This window comes from Macaca nemestrina, chromosome 2, assembly GCF_043159975.1.
Source record: "Macaca nemestrina isolate mMacNem1 chromosome 2, mMacNem.hap1, whole genome shotgun sequence".
Lineage (NCBI taxonomy): Eukaryota > Metazoa > Chordata > Mammalia > Primates > Cercopithecidae > Macaca > Macaca nemestrina.
Window position 1 is genome coordinate 101,512,217 of NC_092126.1, and position 24,296 is coordinate 101,536,512.

Here is a 24,296-nt window from a genome sequence, read left to right on the forward strand (position 1 = left end):
TAAAAACCGATGTCCACACAAAAACCTGTACATGAATGTTCATAGCAGCATTATTCACAATAGCAAAAAATTAAAACAACTCAAATGTTCATCAACTGACAAATGGATAAATAAAATGTGCTATATCCATACCATAAAATATTTTTGGCATAAAAAAGGGAAAGACGTATTAACACATTCTGTAATATGGATGAATCTTGAAAGCATTATGTTAAGTTAAATATACCAACCACAAAAGACCACATATTGTATGATTCCATTTATTTGAAATGCCCAGAATAGGCAAATCTATAGAGATCAAAAGTAGATTGATGGTTGCCAGGTACTGGGGTTTGGTAATAATAAGAATGACACTATGGTGTATGGAGATTCTTTTGGGGGTGATTAATACGTTCTAAAATTGGTTGTGATGATAGTTGCACAATTCTGTGAAAACACCAAAAATAATTGAACTGTATATGCTATAAATAGGTTAATTATGTGGCATGTGACATATGTCAATAGGGATATTAGTTTTGTTGTTTTATTTTGTTTTTGAGACATGGTCTTGCCCTAATGTGCACTGGCGTGATCACGGCTCACTGCAGTCTCACCCTCCCTGATTCAGGGGATCCTCCCTCCTCAGCCTCCCAATAGCTGGGACTACAGGCCCACACCATCAGACCTAGTTAATTTAACATTTTTTTTTTTTTGTAGAGACAGGGTTTCTCTATGGTGCCCAGGCTGGTCTCTAACTCCTGGATTCAAGTGACTGTCCTGTTTTGGCCTCCCGAAGTTCTGGGATTACAGTCATGAGCCACCACACCTGGCCTGGACGTTAGTTTTAAAGAAAGAAAGAGTAGGAGTCAGAGGGTGGAGAAGTGGAGAGTAAGGTATTCTCTCTGCAATGGTGTAGGAGTGCAAATTGTGCAACATTTCTAGATGGGAGTTTGGAAATATGTATGAATAGTTAAGATTTGTATACCCTTTCACTATTTACCTGAATAATTACCCAAATATAAAAATATGCGTGCACAAGGATGTTCATTATTGCTTTGTTACAGTAAAAATAAAAATTGTAAGTAACTTTGTCATTGGCTAGGAGGCACTATTGTTTAGATGAAGTAGTCAGTACGATTTATGAGAAAGTTCCATATTTACTGACATGAAAAGATGTCCATGGCTGAGCACAGTGGCTCGTGCCTGTAATCCCAGCACTTTGGGGGCTAAGGTGGAAGGATCGCTTGAGCTTAGAAATTCAAGGCTGCAGCGAGCTATGATTGCACCACTGCACTCCGGCCTGGGCAACAGAGTGAGACCCTATCTGTAAAAAAAGAAAAATAAAAAAGAAAAGGTGTCCATGACATAATGGAAGAAAGCAGTTTAGCAGAACCTCACATGTAATGTATGTATGCCATTTATGTAAAATTCAGAAATTTATTTTTACATAGAGGGATGTTCAGAATTACATTCATCAAAATGTTGACTGATTTCCACCAGATGGTTTCGTGAAAATATTTAAATGTTTTCTTATTTGTATTTTAAGGTAGTGTTGGAATTTAAAAAAATAGGTATGCATCATGTTTACAAAGACATTAAAGTTATTCCCAAAGAGGGGAAATAAAAAAAAAAAAAAAGAAAGAGGACAAGTCCCAGCTACCTGAGAGGCTGAGGCAGGAAGATCACTTGAGCCCACAAGTTCCAGGTTACAGTGAGGTATGATGGCGCCACTACACTTCAGCTTACAGAAATTTTTCTGGAACAAGACTCTGTCTCCAAAAAAAAAAAAAAAAGAGGAAGTACTTCTGATTTATGAGTCTTGCAAAGCCTTGAATAAAACACACACACAGGTTAGGACAGTTTAATAAAGGAAAAATAAATCTTAATTTCATTCACTAACGTAATTATAAAAATCCTAAGCAACATATGATAAATCAAATCCAGAAAGATATTTAAAAATAAAAATACATTTTGACAGCCTGGCCAACATAGCAAAACTCTGTCTCTATTAAAAGTACAAGGCTAGGCGGGTGGCTCATGCCTGTAATCTCAGCACTTTGGGAGGCTGAGGCAAGTGGATCACTTGAGGCCAGGAGTTCGAGACCAGCCTGGCCAACAAGGTGAAACACCATCTCTACTAAAAATACAAAAATTAGCTGGGTATGGTGTCACATGCTTGTAATCCCAGCTACTTGGGAGGCTGAGGCAGGAGAATCACTTGAACCTGGGAGGCAGAGGTTGCAGTGAGCCAAGATAGTGTCACTGCACTCCAGCCTGGGTGACACAGTGAGACCCGGTCTCAAAAAAATAAATAAATAAATGAAAGTTATTCCTAAGCCCTGGTAATGTGCAAAATATTTACTTAAAAAAATACATTTTGAAAGAAAAACATGTGTGACCAGATTGAGTTTCTTCCTGAAATATAAGATTGGTTTTATGTTATAAAATAGAGTAATATATTTAATCATATTAATACATTTAAATTTATCATTTAAAATTCAACATACATTAATTTTTTCCTGTCTTAGCGAAAACTCAAGATGGGAAAGAATTTATTTAACCTAATAAAGGGCATCTATATAAAATTGATTATACTTAAAACAGCAAAGATTATACTTCATGTTAAGATGTTGAAAGCATTTCCTTTGAGATCAGGTACTGTTCCCTCACTACTTCTGTTCCACAAGTACTAGACATCGAAGCTGGTGGAGTAACACAAGAAAAAGAAATAAGAGAAATAGAGTATAAGCATCAGGCAGGAAGTTAAAATATAATTATAATTGCAGACAACATGATGGTCTGCAGAAAATATGTAAAACTCTATGCATGAATAAAATAAATGATAGACTTAGCTAGTCTCCAGGAATGTTTTCAGTCTGAATTCACACACTGCTTGTGAAGTTCGTTGGAGCATGTTAGCTAAGGTGGCAACACTCCTTTTTCATGTCCAGGCCTAACTGATGCCCAGACTAAGGAGCTGGTCTTTCACCTGGGGATAATGCCAAGCAGTGTTCTTATTAGGAAACCTCCAGGAGAGTGTGGAGTGTAAGAAGAGGTCCCCATATTTCAAGGCACAAAGTGAAGATCTTGCAAGGTTTACAAAACTTCACGGAGATGTTAAGAGCTCAACTTAAATAAAGCTGTTAAAGAGACAGAAAATAATGAAGAAAGGTGGGCAGAGATGACTCCCATGAAACACAGAACCCGGAGGACCCCTCCATCCCTGCATCTGGGACGGCAGGTGGGTGATGCCCAGTTTTGCATCTTCCTCTCCTTCATGTTTTCGCATTCAATCTCCAAGACCTGTCAAGTCTTCCTCCCAATATATCTCTTGGTTCTGATCTCTTCCTCTGTCACTGAACTCCCTGGTTCCGACCACCATCACCTCCCACCCACAACAGCTTCACAAGTCCTGTCACTGCCTTGTTTCTGCCCCTCCTTCACCCATCCAGAGTGATCTTCCAAAAACAAATCTGAACACCATAAACCATGAAGCGGCCTTGGGGGAAAAAAGCCAAAAAATGTTTTTTAACAAATAAGTTCCCAATTATAAACAAATAAACACAACCTGACCAGTCACTCCCCAGATCAAGTCTCTCAATAGCATCCTATTGTCCTCAGCTGCTGACACCCCCTCTGAGGAAGGAACAATGACTCTGCCATTCATCTCTCTAGCCCAGCCCTAGCACAGAAATCGGCACATAATTGGTTGCCCCATAATGTTTGTTGCATGCATAAATGTGGGTGAGTATTGATGCTCATAGGTTTGTTGTGAGGATGTGGGGAATTTGATGCCTTCCACATTTTTCTGAGAAGAAGGAGGCAATTTTGCTGAGTATGACCAGCAAGCATGTTGGACAGGAGCCTGAGGACTGTGGTGAAGGCTGGACAGAGCTGCAGTGGGGGACGGGAGAAGCAGCTGAGCAGAGTGCACTAGCCCTAAGCCCTGGGTAGGGCTGGAGGCCAGGGGGGTGTGCAATTTTCTTTAGCATTATCCAGTAGTGTGGGCTCCAAAAGGGAAACCTGGCTGGGTTGATGCCAAGTTAGGGTTTTTCCACTGCCTGTAAAGCACCAGGAGTTGAGTGTGATGTCAACAGAGTGGTTAAAGCGATGGGCTGGTTAGAAAAGGAAGTAGTGCCGAAAAGAGTGAGGTGAGGAAACACTAAACAGGTCTTGATAAGGTCTCAAAGCTCATGCAATGTGGTGGGGAGGTGGAAGGGTGGGCGCAGCGTGGGGCAGAGGATGCTATGCTTCAGAGGTAGGGCAGTGATGGTAAGATCTGGGAGCAAAGGTTAAAGTAGGGATAAGGTGAAGGCAAAGGAGCTACAGACATCAAGGCGCTGTATTTCCATGGATGGGATTATGAAGTTCTGCATCTGGATGCTTCAGAACATGTCCCAGATGAAGAGCTGAAGGAAACATCCTCATGTGGCATTGGATCCAGGGCCCTGTGTGGAGCTACCAGACTTCCCTGAGCCTTGGCAAGGCCTGGATGACCTGTGTCCTGGACACCTGAGGCCAGTGTCACTTTAGACTGGATTCTGCAACCCTGCAGGAGCCCAGCAGTTGATTTTGCCTCCTCTAGAGACCTACATGGTAAAAAGGCCCAAGTGCCATTAGGTCAGGGCTTGGATTCAACATTGTACATTACAGGTTTCTTTTTATGAGTTTTTTTGTTTTAATTTTTGTTTTTGTTTTCTTCTAGATATCTTTTTCTCTGGTTTCAAAGATCAACTCTTTGAAATAATAATTTATTATTATTTCATTTTGGTGGTACTGTTTTCTCATGTTTTTGCCTTTCTTGTCTTCTTCTTTCTGCTTTCCTGCTTTTGTTTTTATTCCTCCTCCTCCTCCTCGTCCTTCTTCTTCTCCTCCTCCTCCCCTCATTTTCTTCTTCCTCTTTCTCCTCTTCCTCTTCTTCATCTTCGCTTTTTGATACAGGATCTCAGGCTGGAGTGCAGTGGTGCAATCTCAGCTCACTGCAGCTTCAACCTCCTGGGCTCAAGCAATCCTCCTGCCTCAGCCTCGCAAGTAGCTAGGACTACTGGCACACACTGCCGCACCCAGTTTATTTTTGATTTTGGGTAGAGACAGGGTCTCACTGTGTTGCCCAGGTTGGTCTCAAACTCCTGGGCTCAAACAATCCTCCCACCTTGGCCTCCCAAAGTGCTGAAATTACAAACATGAACCATCATGCCCAGTCTTGGCTTTGTTTGTTCTAACCTCCTGGATTATGGAGTGTATTAATTTCCTAGGGCTTCCATTTGAAAAGTACCACCAAGTAGGTGGTTTAAAAAAGAAGTTGATTCTCTCACAGTTCTGGAGGTTAGAAGTCCCAAATCAGGCATCAGCAGGGCCATGCGCTCTCTGGAGGATCCCGGGGAAAGTCCTTCTTTGCCTCTCCCTGCTTCTGGTTGTTGCCAGCAATTCTTGGGGTTCCTTAGTTTGCAGATGCAAAACTCTAGTCTCTGCTTCCACCTTCACATGGCCTTCCCCCATGTGTTTGTGTCCACATTTTCCCCTTCTTTTTTTTTTTTGAGATGGAGTTTCACTCTTGTTGCCCAGGCTGGAGTGCAATGACGGGATCTCCGCTCACTGAGACCTCCACCTCCCAGGTTCAAGCGATTCTCCTGCCTCAGCCTCCCAAGTAGCTGGGATTACAGGCATGTACCACCACGCCCAGCTAATTTTGTATTTTTAGTAGAGGTGGGGTTTCTCCATGTCGGTCAAGCTGGTCTCGAACTCCCAACCTCAGGTGATCCACCCACCTCGGCCTCCCAAAGTGCTAAGGTTACAGGCGTGAGCCACCATGCCTGGCCAATTTTCCTCTTCTTATAAGGACACTGGTCATTGGACTGGAGCCCCCCAGTTCAGTACGACATCATCTTAACTTGATTATACTTCAAAGACCCTATTTCCAAGTAAGTCACACTCCCAGATACTGAGAGTTAGGACCTGAGCACATCTTTTTGGGATACACAGTTCTACTCACTACATGGGGTTAATTTACTTTCACTCTTTAATGAAAGCATTCAAGAATATGCATTTATCTTTGAGGATATCTTAAAGGTCCTGATAAGAATGTTTTCATTTTCCTGCTTTCTAACTAGTGTGTTGTATTATTATTGCCTCTTTGAGTCACTAATTATTTAAGAGAATGATTTAAATGCTCCAAGCAGCTTGAGATTCCTTCAATTATTATTATTTTGTTTATTTTCTTTTTCTTTATTCTTTTAGTTCACAAAAATTCATTAATACAGAATACATTAAAATGCAAAGTCATCCCCTAACCAACAGTTTCTCAATCCCACTCCCACAGATCGTTGTTATTGATAACTTGGAGTTTATCTCTGCAAACCTTTCTTTCATGTATACAGAAGTACTTGGCTTAGGGACAGTGGGAGGGGGGTGAGGGATGAGGAATTACCTAATGATAATGTACACTCTTCAGGTGATGATTACACTAAAAGCCCAGACTCAATCACCACTCAATACATTCATCTTGCAAAACTGCACTTGTACACCTTCAATTTATTTTAAAAAACAAAACAAAACAAAAGAAGTACTTGGCTGAATTATGTGCTTCAAATACTCATGGAGTGGGAGAAGGGCAGATCCCAAGGAGTGAATGCAGTAAAACTAGGAAAAAAATGGAAGATATTCACATCTAATTTTCCTAAACCAAATTTGCTCCTAAAGTGAGTACAAATTAACAGCAGATATATTCACACTTTGGCGAAAATAAAAACATTTCTCCTAAGAGCTCTTTGGAATCTGTTTGCTTAAATATCAAAGTCCATTAAACTTTTCTCCAGATACAAACCCAAACTCAGCTTTAAAAAATTTTAACCTCAGCTGCATGAGTTACTTATTTAACTGGAGGCAGACCTACCCCCACCCTCAAACATTTGACCTGCTATGGGCTGTAGTGTGAAACATTTATTTTCACTTGTAAGAGCATCTCACTGATCTTACAAAGAATTTTACTGCCTCTGATATAGAAAGGACAGAAGAAATATTCATTTCCAACGTATCACAAGATGAAATCTTCTATATGTGTACGTGTTATAGAATTTCAGATCTATACAATCAATTAGTGAATCTGAATTATAATTGATTTGTCTAATTCATTCCCTAATTTCGGATTATTTTTATTATTTATTTATTTGTATTTCATTTTTTAGAGGTGGGGTCTCACTATATTATCCAGAGTGGTCTCGAACTCCTGGGTTCAAGCAATCCTCCCACATATACCTCCCAAAGTGCTGGGATTACAGGCATGAGTCATCATGCCTGCCCTCTGATTATTTTTAACTCAGTAATTTTATCTTTGACTTGGAAGTAGAAGGGATAAAATTTAAGCTACTAATATACTGCCTACTTTTTACTTTTAATATTACTCATTCTGGCCCATCGTGGTGGCTCACGCCTGTAATCCCAGCACTTTGGGAGGCTGAGGTGGGTGGATCATTTGAGGTCAGGAGTTCGAGACCAGCCTGCCCAACATGGTGAAACTCCGTCTCTACTAAAAATACAAAAATTAGCTGGGTGGTAGTGGTGCGCGCCTGTAATCCCAGCTACTCGGGAGGCTGAGGCAGGAGAATCACTTGAGCCTGGGAGGCGGAGGTTGCAGTGAGCCAAGATCATACCACTGCACTCCAGTCTGAGCAATAGACTCTGTCTCAAAAACAATAAGTAAAAATAAATAAGATAAAATTACTCATTCTGAAAAATATATACAAGCCTGAGTGGTTTCAATAGTTTTCCATGTTAATGAATGCAGATTTAGGAATGTGTGAGCTAAAAACAGCTAGCCTACAATTAATAGAATAAAGTATAATAAAGAACAGAATAAAGCATACTGGAATTTGAAAATAATGCATCTTTATGAAGAAAGCACATTTTCTTAAGGATCTTTGCCAAGATGAAGTTTTACTTTGAGAAAAATTCATGTTTCACGTGGCGACAAACCTCAAAGAAGTGTTCTGATGTTGTTTCATTGGAGACCAGTGTATAAGAATTGGATTGATGTTTGATACATTTTCATTATTATATTTACTAAATGAAAAGTTTTTTCTTTCTCTGAAAAGCTTACACCTAGTGCTTATCCTTGAATTCGTTTTCACTGGTTTGTTATGATGGTAATTTATTCAGCTGAAAAATGCCTAGATTCAAAGAAAATTCAATAATGTGAAATTCAAAGATCTTGTTAATAGAAAAAAATGTAGGCTAATATCTTCGTAGAAAATATAGGATTATATCTTTGTGAACTGAGGGTGGGGAAGCACTTCTTAAGATCAAATAACTTGGACAATAAGGCAAAAAAATTGATGGATTTTATTATATTCAATTTAAAGATTTCCAGTCAACAAAAGGTTAGTTGGATCAAGTTAACAGATAAATGACATATTGGGAGAAGAAAGTTGCAACATCTAAAATGAACAGAGGGTTTACATCTTGAAACATCCAGAAATTCCTGCAAATCCACAAGAAAAAGACAAAAATACTCAACTGAGAAATGAGCAAAGGATAAGTATGGGATTCACTGAATGAGAAATCCTGAGTGGCCAATGAGTCTATATGAAGAAATGCTCCAATTCATCAATAATAAGAAAAAAAACGCAAATTACAGCAGTAAGGGAAATCACTTCTCATCTATTAAACCAGCAAAAAATTAGAAGGATGGAAGTGCCAAGTGCTAAATATATGGGGTAGGAATGGGGTAGCCTCATGCATTCCAGGCAGGAGCGTTGACTGGCACAGCCATTCTCAGGAGTACTCCAGCACTCTGGTCCAATCAGTCATGCATACACCATATAAATCCTACTCTCAGACATAAAGTCCAGAAACATTCTCTTACATAGGTCCATACGGCCATGGGGGAGGACATTCCATGCAATGCTGTTTGCACGGAACTGGACTCCACCCAGGTGTCACTCACTGGGGGCCTGGATAATAAAATGTGGTGTTGGCTCACTAACGAATATGATCAACTAGACCAGGGGTTCCCAAACATTCTCACTTCACGCACCAATGTCTTCACAGTGTTCCTAGGCCAAAAGAAATGGCTAACAGCTCTGGCTAGCCATTCTGTTCTGTTATTAAGTAGATGGTCCAAATAACTTAATACGTATTTATGTACCAACACACTAGTACCTCTTTGAAGAAATTTATACACATACATTGGAGGAAAAAATAATATTTCATTCTTAAATAACCAGAATTATTTACTGAGGGGATGTGATATGTGTTCCTGTTGGGCACCGTGTGGCTTCTCAGATGTTGGGGTCAGATTGGATACTGTGCCCTTATTTTGTTTCTCCTTGATTTTCATGTAGTATCTGCTTGTCACTGCAACTGCTGAAAATACAGCTTCGCAAAAATAAGATATCATGGAAAGGAATGCAGCAGTTTAATGCTGGAACTGTGAACTGCCTCAAGTTAGTGGTTCACATGATGCCTGACAGATGTTTTGCATCACTGTGTTTCCCACGAAAATGGAAAGTATCCCAGAGCACCTCTGTGGGTTCCCTGCAGCTACCCAGAGCATGTTTGTGCAGAGTTTGGGAACCACAGGATTAGATATATACATGAATATTAATAAATCTTCAAAACGGTGCTGAATTTTAAAAGTATTTAAACTGTTATGGGCTGAATGTTTGTATCTCTCCAAAATTCACTGAAGTCCTAACCCCCAATGCGATGGTATTAGGAGATGGGGTCTTTGGGAGGTAATTAGATCTAGATTAGGTCAGGAGGGTGGGGACCTCATGAGGAGATTATTAAATTTCAAGGAGAGGAAAAGATAAGAGAGTTTTCCCTCTCCCCACATGCACACTTGGAGATAAGGCTGTATGTGAGTATACATTAAGAAGGCTGCTGTCTACAAGCCAAGAAAAGAGCCCTCACCAGGAACTGAATTTGCCAGCCCCTTGATGTCAGAATTCCCAGCCTCCAGAACTGTGAGAAATAAATACCTGTCATTTAAGCTATCAATCTGTGGCAATTTGTGAAAGCAGCTCAGGCCAAAAAGCACAAAGTAAGGTCTGTGGTCCTGCTCTTGCCATTTCAATGACCTGCCCTCTTTACTGCTAAGCCTGAGGGAGAGGCTCCTAGGCAGCACGTGACCCTGTCAAAAGCCCCACCTCCCAGGAAGGTTCTAGTGCAGGAGTGTCCAATCTTTTCACTTCCCTGGGCCACACTGAGCCACACATAAAATATACCAATGATGGCTGATGAGCTACAATAAAAATCCCCCTCAAAATCTTACAATGTTTTAAGAAAGTTTACTGATTTGTGTTGGGCTACATTCAAAGCCAACCTGGGCCACATGTGGCCCATGGGCTGCAGGTTGGACAAGCTCAGTCTAGTGAATTCCACCATTATGCCCCTCTCATGATCTCTTTCTGTGTCTTTGATAGCCTTCACAGCTCCCTATGGGGGTTCATCTGTCCACTCTGAGCCCTTTCTGTGTAATCTAACCCACTCTTATTGGGAGCTGATATCTCCTGTCAAAAGACAAAATTACAACAAATTTAGTTTAAAGATCCTAAATGGATTTTGTTTGTGATTCTAGAATTGGGCAACACCTCATTCTGTACAAAGGAAGGAGTGGTCCAACGATCTGAGCAAAGGAGGTATAAGTGCCCAACAGGTTCACCTTGCCCACTACCTAGACAGAGCCAATTTATCAAGACAGGGGGACTGCAATAGAGAAAGAGTAATTCACACAGAGCCAGCTGTGTAGGAGACCAGAGTTTTACTATTACTCAAATCAGTCTCCCAGAGTATTTGGGAATCAGAGATTTTAAGGATAATTTGGTAGGTCGGTGGAGGCCAGTGAGTTGGGAGTGCTGATTGGTTGGGTCGGAAATGAACTCAGAAATTTGAAGCTATCTACTTGCGCTGAGTCAGTTCCTGGGTGGAGGCCACAAGATCATATGAGCCAGCTTATGGATCTGGGTGGGGCCAGCTGATCCATCAAGTGCAGGGTCTCTAAAATACCTCAAGCACAATAGTGATGTTATCCCCAGGAGCAATTTGGAGATGGTCAGAATCTTGTAGTCTTCAGCTGCATGACTCCTAAACCTTAATTTCTAATCTTATAGCTAATTTGTTAGCCCTACAAAACAGTCTAGTCACAGGCAAGAAGGAGATGCTGTTATCATCTTTGTTTTAAACTATAAAGTAAGTTCCTCCCAGAGTTAGTTCTGCCTTTGCCCAGGAATGAGCAACCACAGCTTGGAGGCTAGAAGCAAGATGGAGTTGGTTAATTCAGATCTCTTTCACTCTCTCAGTTATAATTTCGCAATGGCAATTTCATTAGGCCACGTTAATTAACTTCTCTACACCTCAGTTTCTCACTCTGTAAAATGAAGATGGTAAGTTATACAAAGTTCAAAGTGAGTTTATACTGGCAGACATCAGAATAGTGATTGCCTTGGGAGTTAATGATTGGGAAGGATCATGAAGGAAACTTCTGGAATGGTGGAAATGTTCTGTTTTGATCTCAGTGTTTACATGGGTATATACATACATTTTTAAAAAGTCATCAGCCAGGCACGGTGACTCACGCCTGTAATCCCAGCACTTTGGGAGACAGAGGCAGGTGGATCACATGAGGTCAGAGTTCGAGACCAGCCTGACCAACATGTTGAAATCCCGTCTCTACTAAAAATTCAAAATTAGAGCCAGGCGCAGTGGCTCACACTTGTAATCCCAGTTACTTGAGAGGCTGAGGCAGGAGAATCACTTGAACTAAGGAGGCGAAGTTTTCAATGAGCCGAGATTGCGCCATTGCACTCCAGCCTGGGCAACAAGAGTGAAACTCTGTTTCCAAAAAAAAAAAAAAAATTAGCTGGGCATGGTGGTGGGCGCCTGTCATCCCAGCTACATGGGAGGCTGAGGCAGAAGAATCACTTGAACCCAGGAAGTGGAGGTTGCAGTGAGCCAAGATCGCGCCACTGCACTCCCACCTGGGTGACAAGAGCGAAACTCTGTCAAAAAAAAAAAAAAGTCATCAAGCAGTTAAGATTAGATTAAAATGCAGTAATCTAATCTTAATTAGAATAGTTACCTTTATTAGATTAGATATCTTTATTTAAAATGTTTTAAAAGTGGAGATAATATTACCTACTTCCCAGCATCATTGTGAGGATTAAATGTGCTCAGCAGGTTGCCTAATTGTTTGCGATCTAGCTAGTACCCAGTATTTGTCTATTGTCACAGGTGGTGACTGCTAGAGGGGCTGTGTCCCCATTAAGCTGTGAATGTCTTGGAGGACAAGTTGGCCCCTTCTTGTTCCAGCAATGAAGAGGATCCCATGTAGACTCCGAGCAGCTCAAGTTCAGCAAGGGAGACAGACCATTGCAAGTGCATGAGAAGGGCACTGGTGGGCTGGGAAGTTCGTAGGAGGAGACTCTCACATGCTGGGTTTGGGGAGGAATTCTGGAAAGCAGTCAGTCTTAGGGACCAGGAGGATGTAGCTGGTGGGACAGGTGCCCTCAGCTCCATGAATAAAGGGAGTGAGTCTGACTTTGGTTCCCATTCCTCTTCACCACGTCTGGCACACATTTAGACCATCAATACCAGCTGACTCCAGGAATGAGTGTCTCCCCGTGGGGGCGTCAGGAGCTCTGAGTTTAAATACACGGCAGGGATGTGACACACTGGGAACCACTCAGATTTGCTGGATCTAGGCGGGGCTTGTCAGGATCCAGTGCTTCCAACCCCAGGGCCCATTTCCCTGTGGCCCCTGAGTCACCCCCATGGGCGGACAGCTGTTCCAGTGCCAAGATACAGCCACAGAGGACTGCAGGCATAGGGCCTCCAGAAGGACAGGCAGGGTCCCTCTGAGAGACAAGCTGGCTTATAGTTGAAACCTCTGGCCCAGGCGTCCTCTAAGGGAAGCCAGACTGTGTCAAGGCAAGGCCCATGTAGAGAGAAGATGAAGATGGGGAGGACCAGAGTGGGTGCGCTTGGAAGGAAAGCCGGCTGCGTGGGGGCACCGTCGATTGCACAGGACGCGGTGCCGGCTCGCGTCGTCCCGCAGGCGGCGCCAGAGCGCAAGCCCGCCTCGTGACTCGGGTCCACAGTCCGGCCGGGCGGAGCGAGGGGCGGGCCCTTGCGTCTCTGGGCGCTGGAGCGCGGCGACAGTCACGCCGCGGTGCGGACGGACGGACTGACGGACGCGCAGCCTTACCCGCCAGGGTCATGGCGGAGCACGCCCCTCGCCGCTGCTGCCTGGGCTGGGACTTCAGCACGCAGCAGGTACAGTCGCCTGGTCGCAGGGCCACGGGGCCGCCTCCTCCGCTACGCTGGGGTAGGGGCGGGCTGTCACCCGGACGCGGGAAAAACATGGGCCCGGCCGCGGGCGCGCCTACCTCTCGGGCTTCCCGGGACCCCGCGCCCCTACCCCGCGCGCGGCCGTGGGGCATCGGTGCCCTCGCCCGGAGATGCCCTGCCAATGCCACCCATTCGCAAGATGCAGCCTCGACCCCGCCTAGACCTCGCTACCCCAGGAAACTGCGGGCGTCCCTCGGCAGGACCCCCGGTGCCCAGAGGGGCGGGAGGACTCGGTGGGTTCGTGCGCTGTTATGGGCACCGAGTGACAGGGACCCGAAGGAAGTCAGCTACTGTAAGGCAGGGGAACAGACTGGCGGGTAGCCCTGCGCACATGCACAACCAGTGACCTGGAAGCAAATTATAGCCCGAAACCTTTTTTTAAAAATTGAAATGGGCCAGGCCTGGTGGCTCTTGCCTGTAATCCCAGCACTTTGAGAGGCCGAGGTGGGTGGATCGCTGGAGCCCAGGAGTTCGAGACCAGCCTGGGCAATGTGGAGAAACCTCCGTCTCTAGCAGAAAATCCAAAAATTAGCCAGGCATGGTGACGCACACCTATAGTCCCAGTTTCTCGGGAGGCCGAGGTGGATCGCTTGAGCCCAGGAGGTGGAGATTGCAGTGAGCTAAGATGGCGCCACCGCCCTCCAGCCTGGGCGACAGAGCGGGACCCTGTCTCAAAAAAAAAAAAAAAAAAAAAAAAAGTGAAATGCATAGTGTACAAATGGACTTTACCCTGTGACCGCCCTTCGTTGACACCAGCTTGCCTGGTCTGCCGACCCAGGACTGCTGGTCAGAGGAACAATGTGCTGCTGCCAACGCCCTGCAAACAGGCAAGCAAATCAAAATCTGCCTTCAAACAGGGCATGGGGTGACCAGGGGCACCTTTTGTATACACAGTTGCAGTCAAACCCCTCTTCTCGAATGGGTCAAGGGAGGCAGGCCTCTGGCCAGTCCTTGGGGTGAAAGTCCTGTGGGACTCTGGATGACTTGAGTTGCCTTGCTAGACCTCAGTTTCCCCAGGTGTCCAGGAAAGTAGTTATACTCCCAAGCTTGGATATTGCTTCAGTGGGGTATTAATGTTTCTGGACCACAACCATGGCCTGTGAGAACAGCCCATGGCCTTGCCTGGTCTCAGGCCTCTGCAAACATGGACCCCCAGAGATGCCTCCAAACCTTGCTTCCCATTCCTTCCTCTCTGGCACTTTCTCCTGCCTCCTTGTCAGGTGCATGAACCAACTCATCTGTGAACATCTTCCTCTAGAGGATCTTGGCTTTGGCTGTTTGGGGAACAAAGATTCCTTGAGACATGTGGGTATTCTTCCTCAGCCTCGGTTTCTTCATTTTACTAAATCTTTGAGTGTCACCCAGATGAGTCCTCTGTTACCACAATTACGGTGAGGCAGCCCTGCCTTCAAGGAGGTCTCTGGGCTGAACTGCTCCTAGGGTGTGGGGCCTCATCTGGTGATGTTAGTACCCCCTGGACCAGTGTAGAAGCTGAGGAAAATTCTACACTTCCTTTTTTAAAATGCCTTCCAGGTAAAGGTTGTTGCTGTTGATGCAGAGTTGAATGTCTTCTATGAGGAAAGTGTGCATTTTGACAGAGACCTTCCAGAATTTGGGTATGTACCTGATGTGCATGCGCGTGTGATGTGGGTGTTGGTTTTGGGGTTCTCCCACAACCTTTTATATTCACAGACTGCACTGTTCAGGCTTTGCTAAACTACAGGAATGGTGGTCTCAGCAGACCTTTCAAGTATCTTTTTTCCCATACTGGGAGTGCCATCTCCCCTATTCATAATTTCATTCATCCATTCATGCAGTAAGCATCAGTTGAGACCTACTTTGTGCCAGGTGCTAGGACTTGATGGTGAACCAAAAAGAGAAATGGTCCTTGCTCTCCCAGAGCTTCCCACTGGGTAGTGGAGACTGGTATCAAACAAAGACTCTCACAAAAGAGTGTTTCATTATAAACTCTGAGAAGGCTTCTGAAGGAAAGGAACTCACTTCTCCAAGTGCTTATTATAAGGAATGTGACTCAGACTTGGGAGGGCAAGTCCCAGAGGGTTTCTAGGGAAGTGGTGCTTAAGCTAGAGATCAGAGTGAGTGAAGTTAGCCAAGCGATGGAAGGGAAGTTGGCCAGGTGATGAAAGAGCATTCCAGGCAGAAGGAACAACATGTGCAAGGGCCCTGTGGCAAGAAAGAGCATCGTTCGTTCCTTCGTGCAACTGAAGAAAGCCAGTGAGGCTGGGGAGAGAGAGGTGGAGGCTGGGCAGAGCTCCACAGGCCATGGTATAGAGTTTGTCTTTATTCTAAAAGCTGTGGTCAGCCACTAAGGGCCATAAGGGGTAGGGGTATGGGTGAGGTATGACAGGTTGTATTTGTGTTTTGAAAAGATCTCTCTGGGGGCATTGGGAGAACGGATTCAGAGCATGACTGGAATGGACATGGAGAACTATTGAAGAGGTTTTTGCAGGTCATCCGGGTATGAAATGATGGATAGGAGAGAGCTGAGTAGTAAAATAGACAGGTCCTGTTACAAGATTGAATGTGAGGTGTAAGGGTGGGATTTCTGGCTGTCCTTCAGGGTGGATGTCGGACTGTGGGAAAGAATGGGTTTTGGAGAGAAGGATCATGAGTTCAGCTTGGGCTGCCATAACAAGGTACCATAGACTGGGTGGCTTAAAGAGTGGAAATTTATATTCTCACACATCTGGACGTTAGGAGTCTAAAATCAAAGTGCTGGGAAGTTTGGTCTCCTCTGGGGCCTCTCTTCTTGGCTTGCAGGTGGCCACTCTGTTGCTGTGTCTCCACGTGATGGTCACTCGGTGCAGGAGTGCTTGGTGTCTGTGTCATCTGTATCCTAATCTTCTTATAAGGACACGAGTCATACTGGATTAAGGCCCATCCTAGTGACTTCATTTTAACTTAATTGCCTTTTTAAAGGCCCTGTCTCCAAATAATCACAATCTAAGGCCCTCGGGGTTAGGATTTCAGCATATGAGTTTTGGGGGCAGAGGGGGCACAATTCAGTCTGTAATACTGTGGACTTGCTGGTTCTGAGGCACCCTGTGAGGTCCTGGTAAAAGTGTCCTTCCCTGTCTGTTTCAGACACACTTCCTCTTTGAAGCCTTCCCAGCTGGCCCTTTGTGCGCCTCTCATTACCCATCACCTTTGTGTTGCCAACTCTCTTCCCCTAGCTAATGCGGCCCATTGAAGTCGAGGTTAGAAGCCATCTTGCTTTCTCACATTTTTTATTATTGCAGGCCTTGCATGGTTTGCCTTTTGGTAGTTGGTATGTTTCAAGGATTTGGTCTTTTTAACTAAGCCGTCAAATGTGTGGCTATAGTGTTCATAATATTCTTTTATCCTCCTTATGAGATCTATGGGACCAGTAGTGATGATAGCTTGCTGTTGGTCATTTCTGACATTGTAATTTATGTCTTGTCTCTTTTTTTCTTTGGTTATCCTGGCTAGAGTTTTATCAATTGTATTGATCTTTTCAAAGTTCAACTTTTGGTTTTGTTGATTTTCCCCTGTTGTTTTCTTCAAGTTGTGTTCTAATTTTTATTACTTAGTTTCTTCTGCTTGCTTTAGGTTTAAATTGCTCTTCTTTCTCTAGTTTCCTGAAGTGGAAGCTTAGAGGATTGATTTAAGACCTTCTTGTCTAATATACGCATTTAATGCTATAATTTTCTCTGTAAGCACAAATGCTTTTTATGGGATGCTTTAGCAGCATCCCATAAATTTTGATAAGTTATAGTTTCATTTTTTCTGGTTCAAAATAATTTTTAGTTCTCTTGAGACTTCTTAGACTCATAGATTATTTAGAATAATGTTGTTTAGGCTGGGTGTGGTGGCTCACACCTGTAATCCTGGCACTTTGGGAGGCTGAAGCAGGCAGATCACTTAAGGTCCGGAGTTGGAGACCAGCCTGGTCAACATGGTGAAACCCTGTTTCTACTAAAAATACAAAAAAATTAGCCGGGTGTGGTGGCAGGCATGGTGGCAGGCACTGTGTATGGTGGTGCACACCTGTAATCCTAGCTACTAGGGAGGCTGAGGCAGGAGAATTGCTTGAACTGTGGAGGTGGAGGTTTCAGTGAACCAAGATCGCACCACTGCACTCCAGCCTGGACAACAGAGGGAGACCCTGTCTCAAAAAAAAAAAAAAAAAAAAAAAAAGAAGTATGGAAGTATGTTGTTTAATCTGCAGCTTTTCCAGCTTTCTGTCATTGATTTCTAGTTTAATTTCATTGTGGTCTGAGAACATACCCTATATGACTTCTAGTCTTTCAAAATTTTAAAATTTTCTCTTCCTCTGTCTCTCTTCCATTTAATAAGTCAATCCTCTCCACTGAACATTTAAAAAAAGGTGTCCATAACCAAAATACGGTATTGCTTTTTTCTGTTATATTTTCAAGATATTTTAAACCAGATACCTATAGATTTAGTTCATTCCTTCCCCATCACCTCAATTACACTGTGAGGTTTTGTTTTTTTTTTTAACAACTTTATTAAGGTATAACTGATGTACAATACTGTACGTATTTGGAGTATACAGTTAGAAGCTTTAACATCTATATTCTTTCATGAAACTATCACCAAAATAAGATAATGAGTATTTCCATGTCCTAAAAATTTCCTCCTGCCTCTTTGCAATCCGTGCCTCCTTCCCCATACCCCTACCCACTGGCAACTGCTGATGTGTTTTCTATCACTAGTTTGTATTTTCTAGAATTTTGTGTAGATGGAATCATAATTATGTACTCTTTTTTAAAACCTTTAAAGTTTCACATCACAGTTTTGAGATTCATCCATGTGGCTACATGTGCCAATAGCTGGTTCCTATTATCGCCGGGTAGTATTTCATTGTATGATGTTGTATGGATGGACTACAATTGGTTTCACCTGATGAGGGATATTGGGGTTGTTTCTCTTTTTTACTGTTATAAGCAAAGGGCTATGAGAGTCGCATACAAGTCTTTTCATGGACATATGATTTCATTTCTCTTGGAAATGACATACCAGGAGTACAGTGGACCATATGGCAGGTATATGTTTAACTTCTTAAGACATTCTCCTCCAAAGTGGTGATGTTAATAAAAAATATTTTATATTGTTAACAGGCATTACATTGCACTTGATATGTAACTCAAATGAAAAGTATACAGTGAAAAGTCTTTTTTTTTATTTTTTTGAGACGGAGTCTTGTTCTGTCACCCAGGCTGGAGTGCAGTGATGCGATCTCGGCTCACTGCAAGCTCCGCCTCCCGGGTTCACACCATTCTCCTGCCTCAGCCTCCCGAGTAGCTGGGACTACAGGCGCCTGCCGCCACACCCGGCTAATTTTTTGTATTTTTAGTAGAGACAGGGTTTCACCATGTTAGCCAGGATGGTCTTGATCTCCTGACCTCGTGATCTGCCCACCTCGGCCTCCCAAAGTGCTGGGATTACAGGCGTGAGCCACTGCGCCTGGCCATATAACAGTGAAAAGTCTTAATCCCACCTGTGAGCTCATCTCTCCCCTCCATCCCTTCTCTACAGATGACTTTAATTTGTTGTGTATCCTTCCAGTGTTTTTTTTTTTTTTTTTTTTTAGACAAGGTGTGGCTCTGTCCCTCAAGCTGGAGTGCAGTGGTACGATCTTGGCTCATTGCATCCTCCACCAGGCTCAAGCGATCCTCCCACCTCAGCCTCCTGTGCATCTGGGACTACAGGTGCATGCCACCACACATGGCTAATTTTTGCACTTTTGTGGTAGAGACAGGGTTTCACCGTATTGCCTAGGCTGGTCTTGAACTCCTGGACTCAAGTGATCCACCCACTTCAGCCTCCCAAAGTGCTAGGATTACAGGCTTGAGCCACTGTGCCAGGCTCCTTCCAGTGTTTTTACATGGAAATATAGGAAGGTGTGAATGTTCTTATTTTCCTCCTTTCACACAAGAAAAAGCATACTATACTCACTGATCTGTACTTTGCTTTACTCACTTCACAATAATGTGGCTGTGTTTACATGTCAATACGTAAAAACTTTTGTGTTCTTTTTTATAGATGTGTAGTATTCCATTGTGTAGATGTACCATTTCCTAATGGAGGACACTGACTTATTTGCAATGAAAAATAATATAGTAGATTACATTACATATGTCATTGCAGATGTGTGCCAATTTATTTGTAAGTTAAATTTTTGGGAGTGGGATTGCTGGTTCAAGGAGATGTGGCCAGATTGCCTCCCATAGGGATTATATTGATTTGCATCCTACCACTAACACATGACAGGGCCTGTTTTCCCACAGCCTAGCCAGCACAGTGAGGGTTATTGAGCTTTTGATTCTTTGCCAATACGATAGGTGAATAATGATTTACTTTGCATTTCTCTTATGAGTGAAGTTGAGCATCTTTTCATACGTTGAAGGGCTACCTGAATTTATTTTTCTGTGAAGTTGTTTTTAATGTCCTTTGCCCATTTTTCTGTTGGATTGGTTATCTATTTCCTATCATCTCTTGGATTGGTTATCCATTTCTTATCATAATTTCTAGGAGCTTTTCATATATTGGAGGAATTCCCTCTGTTGTTAAATGAATTGCAAATATGTTTCCCAGATTTTGTTTGATTTTTGACTTGCTATGGATTGTTGCTATTTTTTTTTTGAGACAGAGTCTCGTTCTGTCGTCCAGGCTGGAATGCAGTGGCATGATCTCTGCTCACTGCAAGCTCTGCCTCACGGGTTCACACCATTCTCCTAACTTAGCCTCCCGAGTAGCTGGGACTACAGGTGCCCACCACCACGCCCAGCTAATTTTTTATATTTTTAATAGAGACAGGGTTTCACCATGTTAGCTGGGATGGTCTCGATCTCCTGACCTCGTGATCTGCCCACCTCGGCCTCCCAAAGTGTTGGGATTACAGGCGTGAGCCACCGCACCCAGCCGGGTTGTTGCTATTATTGCCACACACACATATTTATGTCATTGAATTTCCCAGTCTCTTTTATTGCTTCTAGATTTTGAGTCATAGTTTAAAAGGCCTTTCTCACTCCAAAATTATGAAGGAACTCACCTATGTTTTTATCTATTTCTTGTAAGATTTCAGCTTTCATACATAAAAATATTTGGAGTTTATCCAGGTACATAGTATGACATTTGTATCCAACTTTAATTTTTCCCAGATGACTCCTCAGTTGTTGTAACACCAACCATGTTTTAATTTAATTTAATTTATTTATTTGAGACAGGAGTTGGCTCTGTCACCCAAGCTGGAATGCAGGGGTATGATTCAGCTCACTGCGATCTATGCCTCCCAGGCTCAAGCAATCCTCCCTCCTCAGCCTCCCAAGTAGCTGAAACCACCGGTGCGCCCCCACCATGACCAGCTAATTTTTTTGTATTTTTTTTGTAGAGATAGGGTCTCACTATGTTGCCCAGCCTGGTCTTGAACTCCTGGGCTCAAGCAGTCCACCCACCTCTGCCTCCTAAAGTGCTGAGATTACAGGCATGAGCCACCACACCCAGCCTCAACTGGGTTTTTAGAAGTCCATCTTTACCTGTAAGAGGCTGAGGTGGGTGGATTACTTGAGGTCAGGAGTTCAAGACCAGCCTGGCCAACATGTTGAAACCCTGTCTGTACTAAAAATACAAAAATTAGCTGAGCATGGTGGTGGGTGCCTGTAGTCTCAGCTACTTGGGAGGCTGAGGCAGGAGAATCATTTGCATCTGGGAGGCAGAGGTTGCAGTGAGCTGAGATCATGCTACTGCACTCCAGCCTGAGTGACAAAGTGAGAATCCATCTCAAAAAAAAAAAAAAAAAAGAAGTCCATCTTTATCTCCATGATTTGAGATGTGAGCCTTATCATGTGCTACTTTCTGTGTTCACTTAGGTCCATTTTTGGGCTTTCTTTTTTGTTCCATGAGTTGGTAGATCTTTTCATAAGCCAGTAACACATTGTTTCAATTATCCCAGCTCTGTAATATGTTGTTTGTTTATTTATTTATTTTTGAGATGGAGTCTCACTCCGTCACCCAGGCTGGAGTGTAGTGGCACGATCTCGGCTCACTGCAACCTCTGCCTCCTGGGTTCAAGCGATTCTTCTGCCTCAGACTCCTGAGTAATTGGGATTACAGGCATGCGCCACCATACCAGGCTAATTTTTGTATTTTTAGTAGAGACGGGGTTTTGCCATGTTGGCCAGGTTGGTCTCTAACTCCTGACCTCAGGTGATCCGCCTGCTTCGGCCTCCTGAAGTGCTGGGATTACAGGCGTGAACCACTGCACCCGGCCTGTAATATGTTTTAATATCTAGAATTGTTGGTCCCCTCTGATTGTTCTCTTTTTTTTCCAGAGTTTCCATGGCTATTCTTTCTTGTTCTTTTTCAATATGTACTTCAGAATCAGCTTTTCAGGTTCCAGAAAGCCAAATTGTTGTTTTTTGTTTTTGTTTTTGTTTTTGTTTTGACATGGAGTCTTGCTCTGGAGCTCAGGCTGAAGTGCAGTGGTGTGATCTCGGCTCACTGCAACCTCCACCTCATGGGTTCAAGCAGTTCTCCTGTCTCAGCCTTCCGAGTAGCTGGGACTACAGGCACATACCACTACACTCGGCTAACTTTTGTGTTTTTAGTAGAGACGGGGTTTCACCATAATTGGTCAGGCTGGTCTCAAACTCCTGACCTCAGGTGATCCATCCACCTTGGCCTCCCAAAGTGCTGGGATTACAGGCTTGAGCCACCACACCCAGCCTGTTGTTGATATTTTTATTGAGATCATATTATCTTTATAAATTAACTTGGCAGAATTGACAACTTTATGAGATTAAGACTTCCTGTCTCAGCACATGTTATGACTTTCCATTTGTTCAAGTCTTCTTTTGAATACTTCACATGTGTTTTAATATGTGTAACGTACAGATTTTGCTCATTTTGGTAGATTGCAAAAATGACCACAATACTCCACCCGTCCCTGTACCCACACGCTTTGCAATGTGACCGCAGTTCCTCCCATCGAGGAGTCATTTCCCTACCTGTTGATTTGCTTTATCCAGTAGAACAGGGGAAGTGGCATTGTGCCAGTTCTAAGCCTAAGCCTCAAGCAGCCTTACATGCTTCTGCTGTCATTCTTGGAACTCTGCCCAGCCACCAAATGAACAAGCTCAGGCTACCCTGCTGGAGAGCTGGACATATGTGGCCTAGTTGCCCCGACTTCTTCACCTAAGAGCCAGCCAGCCCCTAGCTGCTGTTAGCTACCTATGAAGCAGAGCCTTCTAGCTACCGTTAGCTGACTGCAGATGTATGAGTGAGCACAGCTGAGCCCTATCCAATGATAGCAAGTAGAATTGTGAGCTTAATGGTTTTGAGCCGCTAAGTTTTGAAGTGGTTTGTGACAATGCAAAAACTACCCAATGTAGATAATTATTTTTAAATTTATTTCTAACTATTTTTTCCTTTTACTACTGTAAGTGGGGAAGGGAGGTTTCTAGCAGACGCTTATAAGCTGTCTTCCAAACTCATTTCCCTTTCTTCCTAGACACTCTCCTGTCTTGCTTGTAGTTATGTTCAACCATGTGACTGAGTTCTAGCCAGTGGAATATAAGAAAATGTGATCAGGCCTCTAAAAGACCTAGTCCATCAAAACCTCCTTCTCTGACTTTTCTCCCATTTTCTGGCTGATGTGGGTATCCAGAGCAACCTTGGAAGCACATGTGGCACATGACAGAGCCACCATCAACCTGGTTCCTGAATGACTACGTGGAGCAGAACGCCCCACTCCCCACTCGTGTTCCTCATCCCTACCAATTGTGCTTTACGTGAGTGAGAAAGAAACTTCAGCTGTATCAAGCCATAGAAATGTGTTTTTCCTTAACTAACATAATTGTTTCCCTCGTATCTTTTTTTTAAAAGAAAATACTGGGGCTGGGCGTGGTCACTCATGCCTGTAATCCCAGCACTTTGGGAGGCTGAGGTGGGCGGATCTCAAGGTCAGGAGATCGAGACCATCCTGGCTAACATGGTGAAACCCTGTCTTTACTAAAAATACAAAACATTAGCCAGGCATAGTGGTGGGCCCCTGTAGTCCCAGCTACTCGGGAGGCTGAGGTAGGAGAATGGCGTGAACCTGGGAGGTGGAGTTAGTAGTGAGCCGAGATAGTGCCACTGCACTCCAGCCTGGGTGACAGAGCAAGACTGTCTCAAAAAAAAAAAAGTGGGGGGAAAAAAAGAAAATACTGGCTCTATTGAAATATAATTCACATACCATAAAATTCACCCTTTTAAAATGTACAATTTGATGGTTTTAGTATATTCAAAGAACCATGTCACCATCACCACTATGTAATCTTAGAACATTTTCACTACCTGGAAAGAAAACCTGGTATTAATTAGCATACACTCTATAGTCCCCCTCCTGCCAGCAGTGGCAACCACAGTCCACTCTCTATCTCTGGATTTGCTGATTCTAGACATTTCATAGACATGAATGTATATAATATGTGACAGCTTTCTTTTACCTAGCACAATGTTTTCTTTTTAAAAAATTTTCATAGCTTTTTCTTTATTTCAAATACCAACTTGAACCAGATACTTGGCATAATGTTTTCAAAGTTTTTCTACGTCATAGCATATATCAGTACTTCATTCCTTTTTGTGGTTCAGTAATATTCCATTGCACTGATATATCACAGTTTGTTTTTCCACTCAACTGATGGACATTTGAATTGTTCTGCTTTTTTGCTATTGTGAGTTATTCTGCTATGAACATCCACATATGTTATGGATTGAATTGTGGCCCCCCAGAATTCATCTGTTGGAAGCCTACCTTCATCATGACAGTGTATTTGGAGGTGAGGCCTTTAGGTAGATAATTAAGATTAAATGAGGTTGTAAGGGTGGGACCCTAATTTGATAGGACTGGTTTCCTTATAAGAAGGAGAGACCCGGGCCGGGCGCGGTGGCTCACGCCTGTAATCCCAGCACTTTGGGAGGCCGAG

The 24,296-nt window shown here is 43.4% G+C and overlaps 1 protein-coding gene across 13 annotated transcripts in view; it reads left to right on the forward strand.

The window, feature by feature from the left end:
• Positions 1–13,106: 13,106 nt before the first annotated feature.
• The window catches only part of LOC105480202 (xylulokinase), a 99,462-nt gene continuing 88,272 nt past the window's right edge, over positions 13,107–24,296 (forward strand). For 9 of the 13 annotated variants that reach the window (XR_011619961.1, XR_011619963.1, XR_011619965.1 and 6 more), the window contains exons 1-3: positions 13,170–13,248; positions 14,544–14,628; positions 14,857–14,939. Coding sequence is in view for 2 of the 13 variants with exons in the window: in XM_011738766.3 (XP_011737068.1) it covers positions 14,548–14,628; positions 14,857–14,939 (164 nt within the window). In the remaining 11 variants the exon portion in view is untranslated. Of the gene's footprint in view, positions 13,249–14,543; positions 14,629–14,856; positions 14,940–24,296 lie in introns of all 13 variants that reach the window. The other 4 variants (XR_011619969.1, XM_011738767.2, XR_011619971.1 and 1 more) reach the window with 3 other exon arrangements.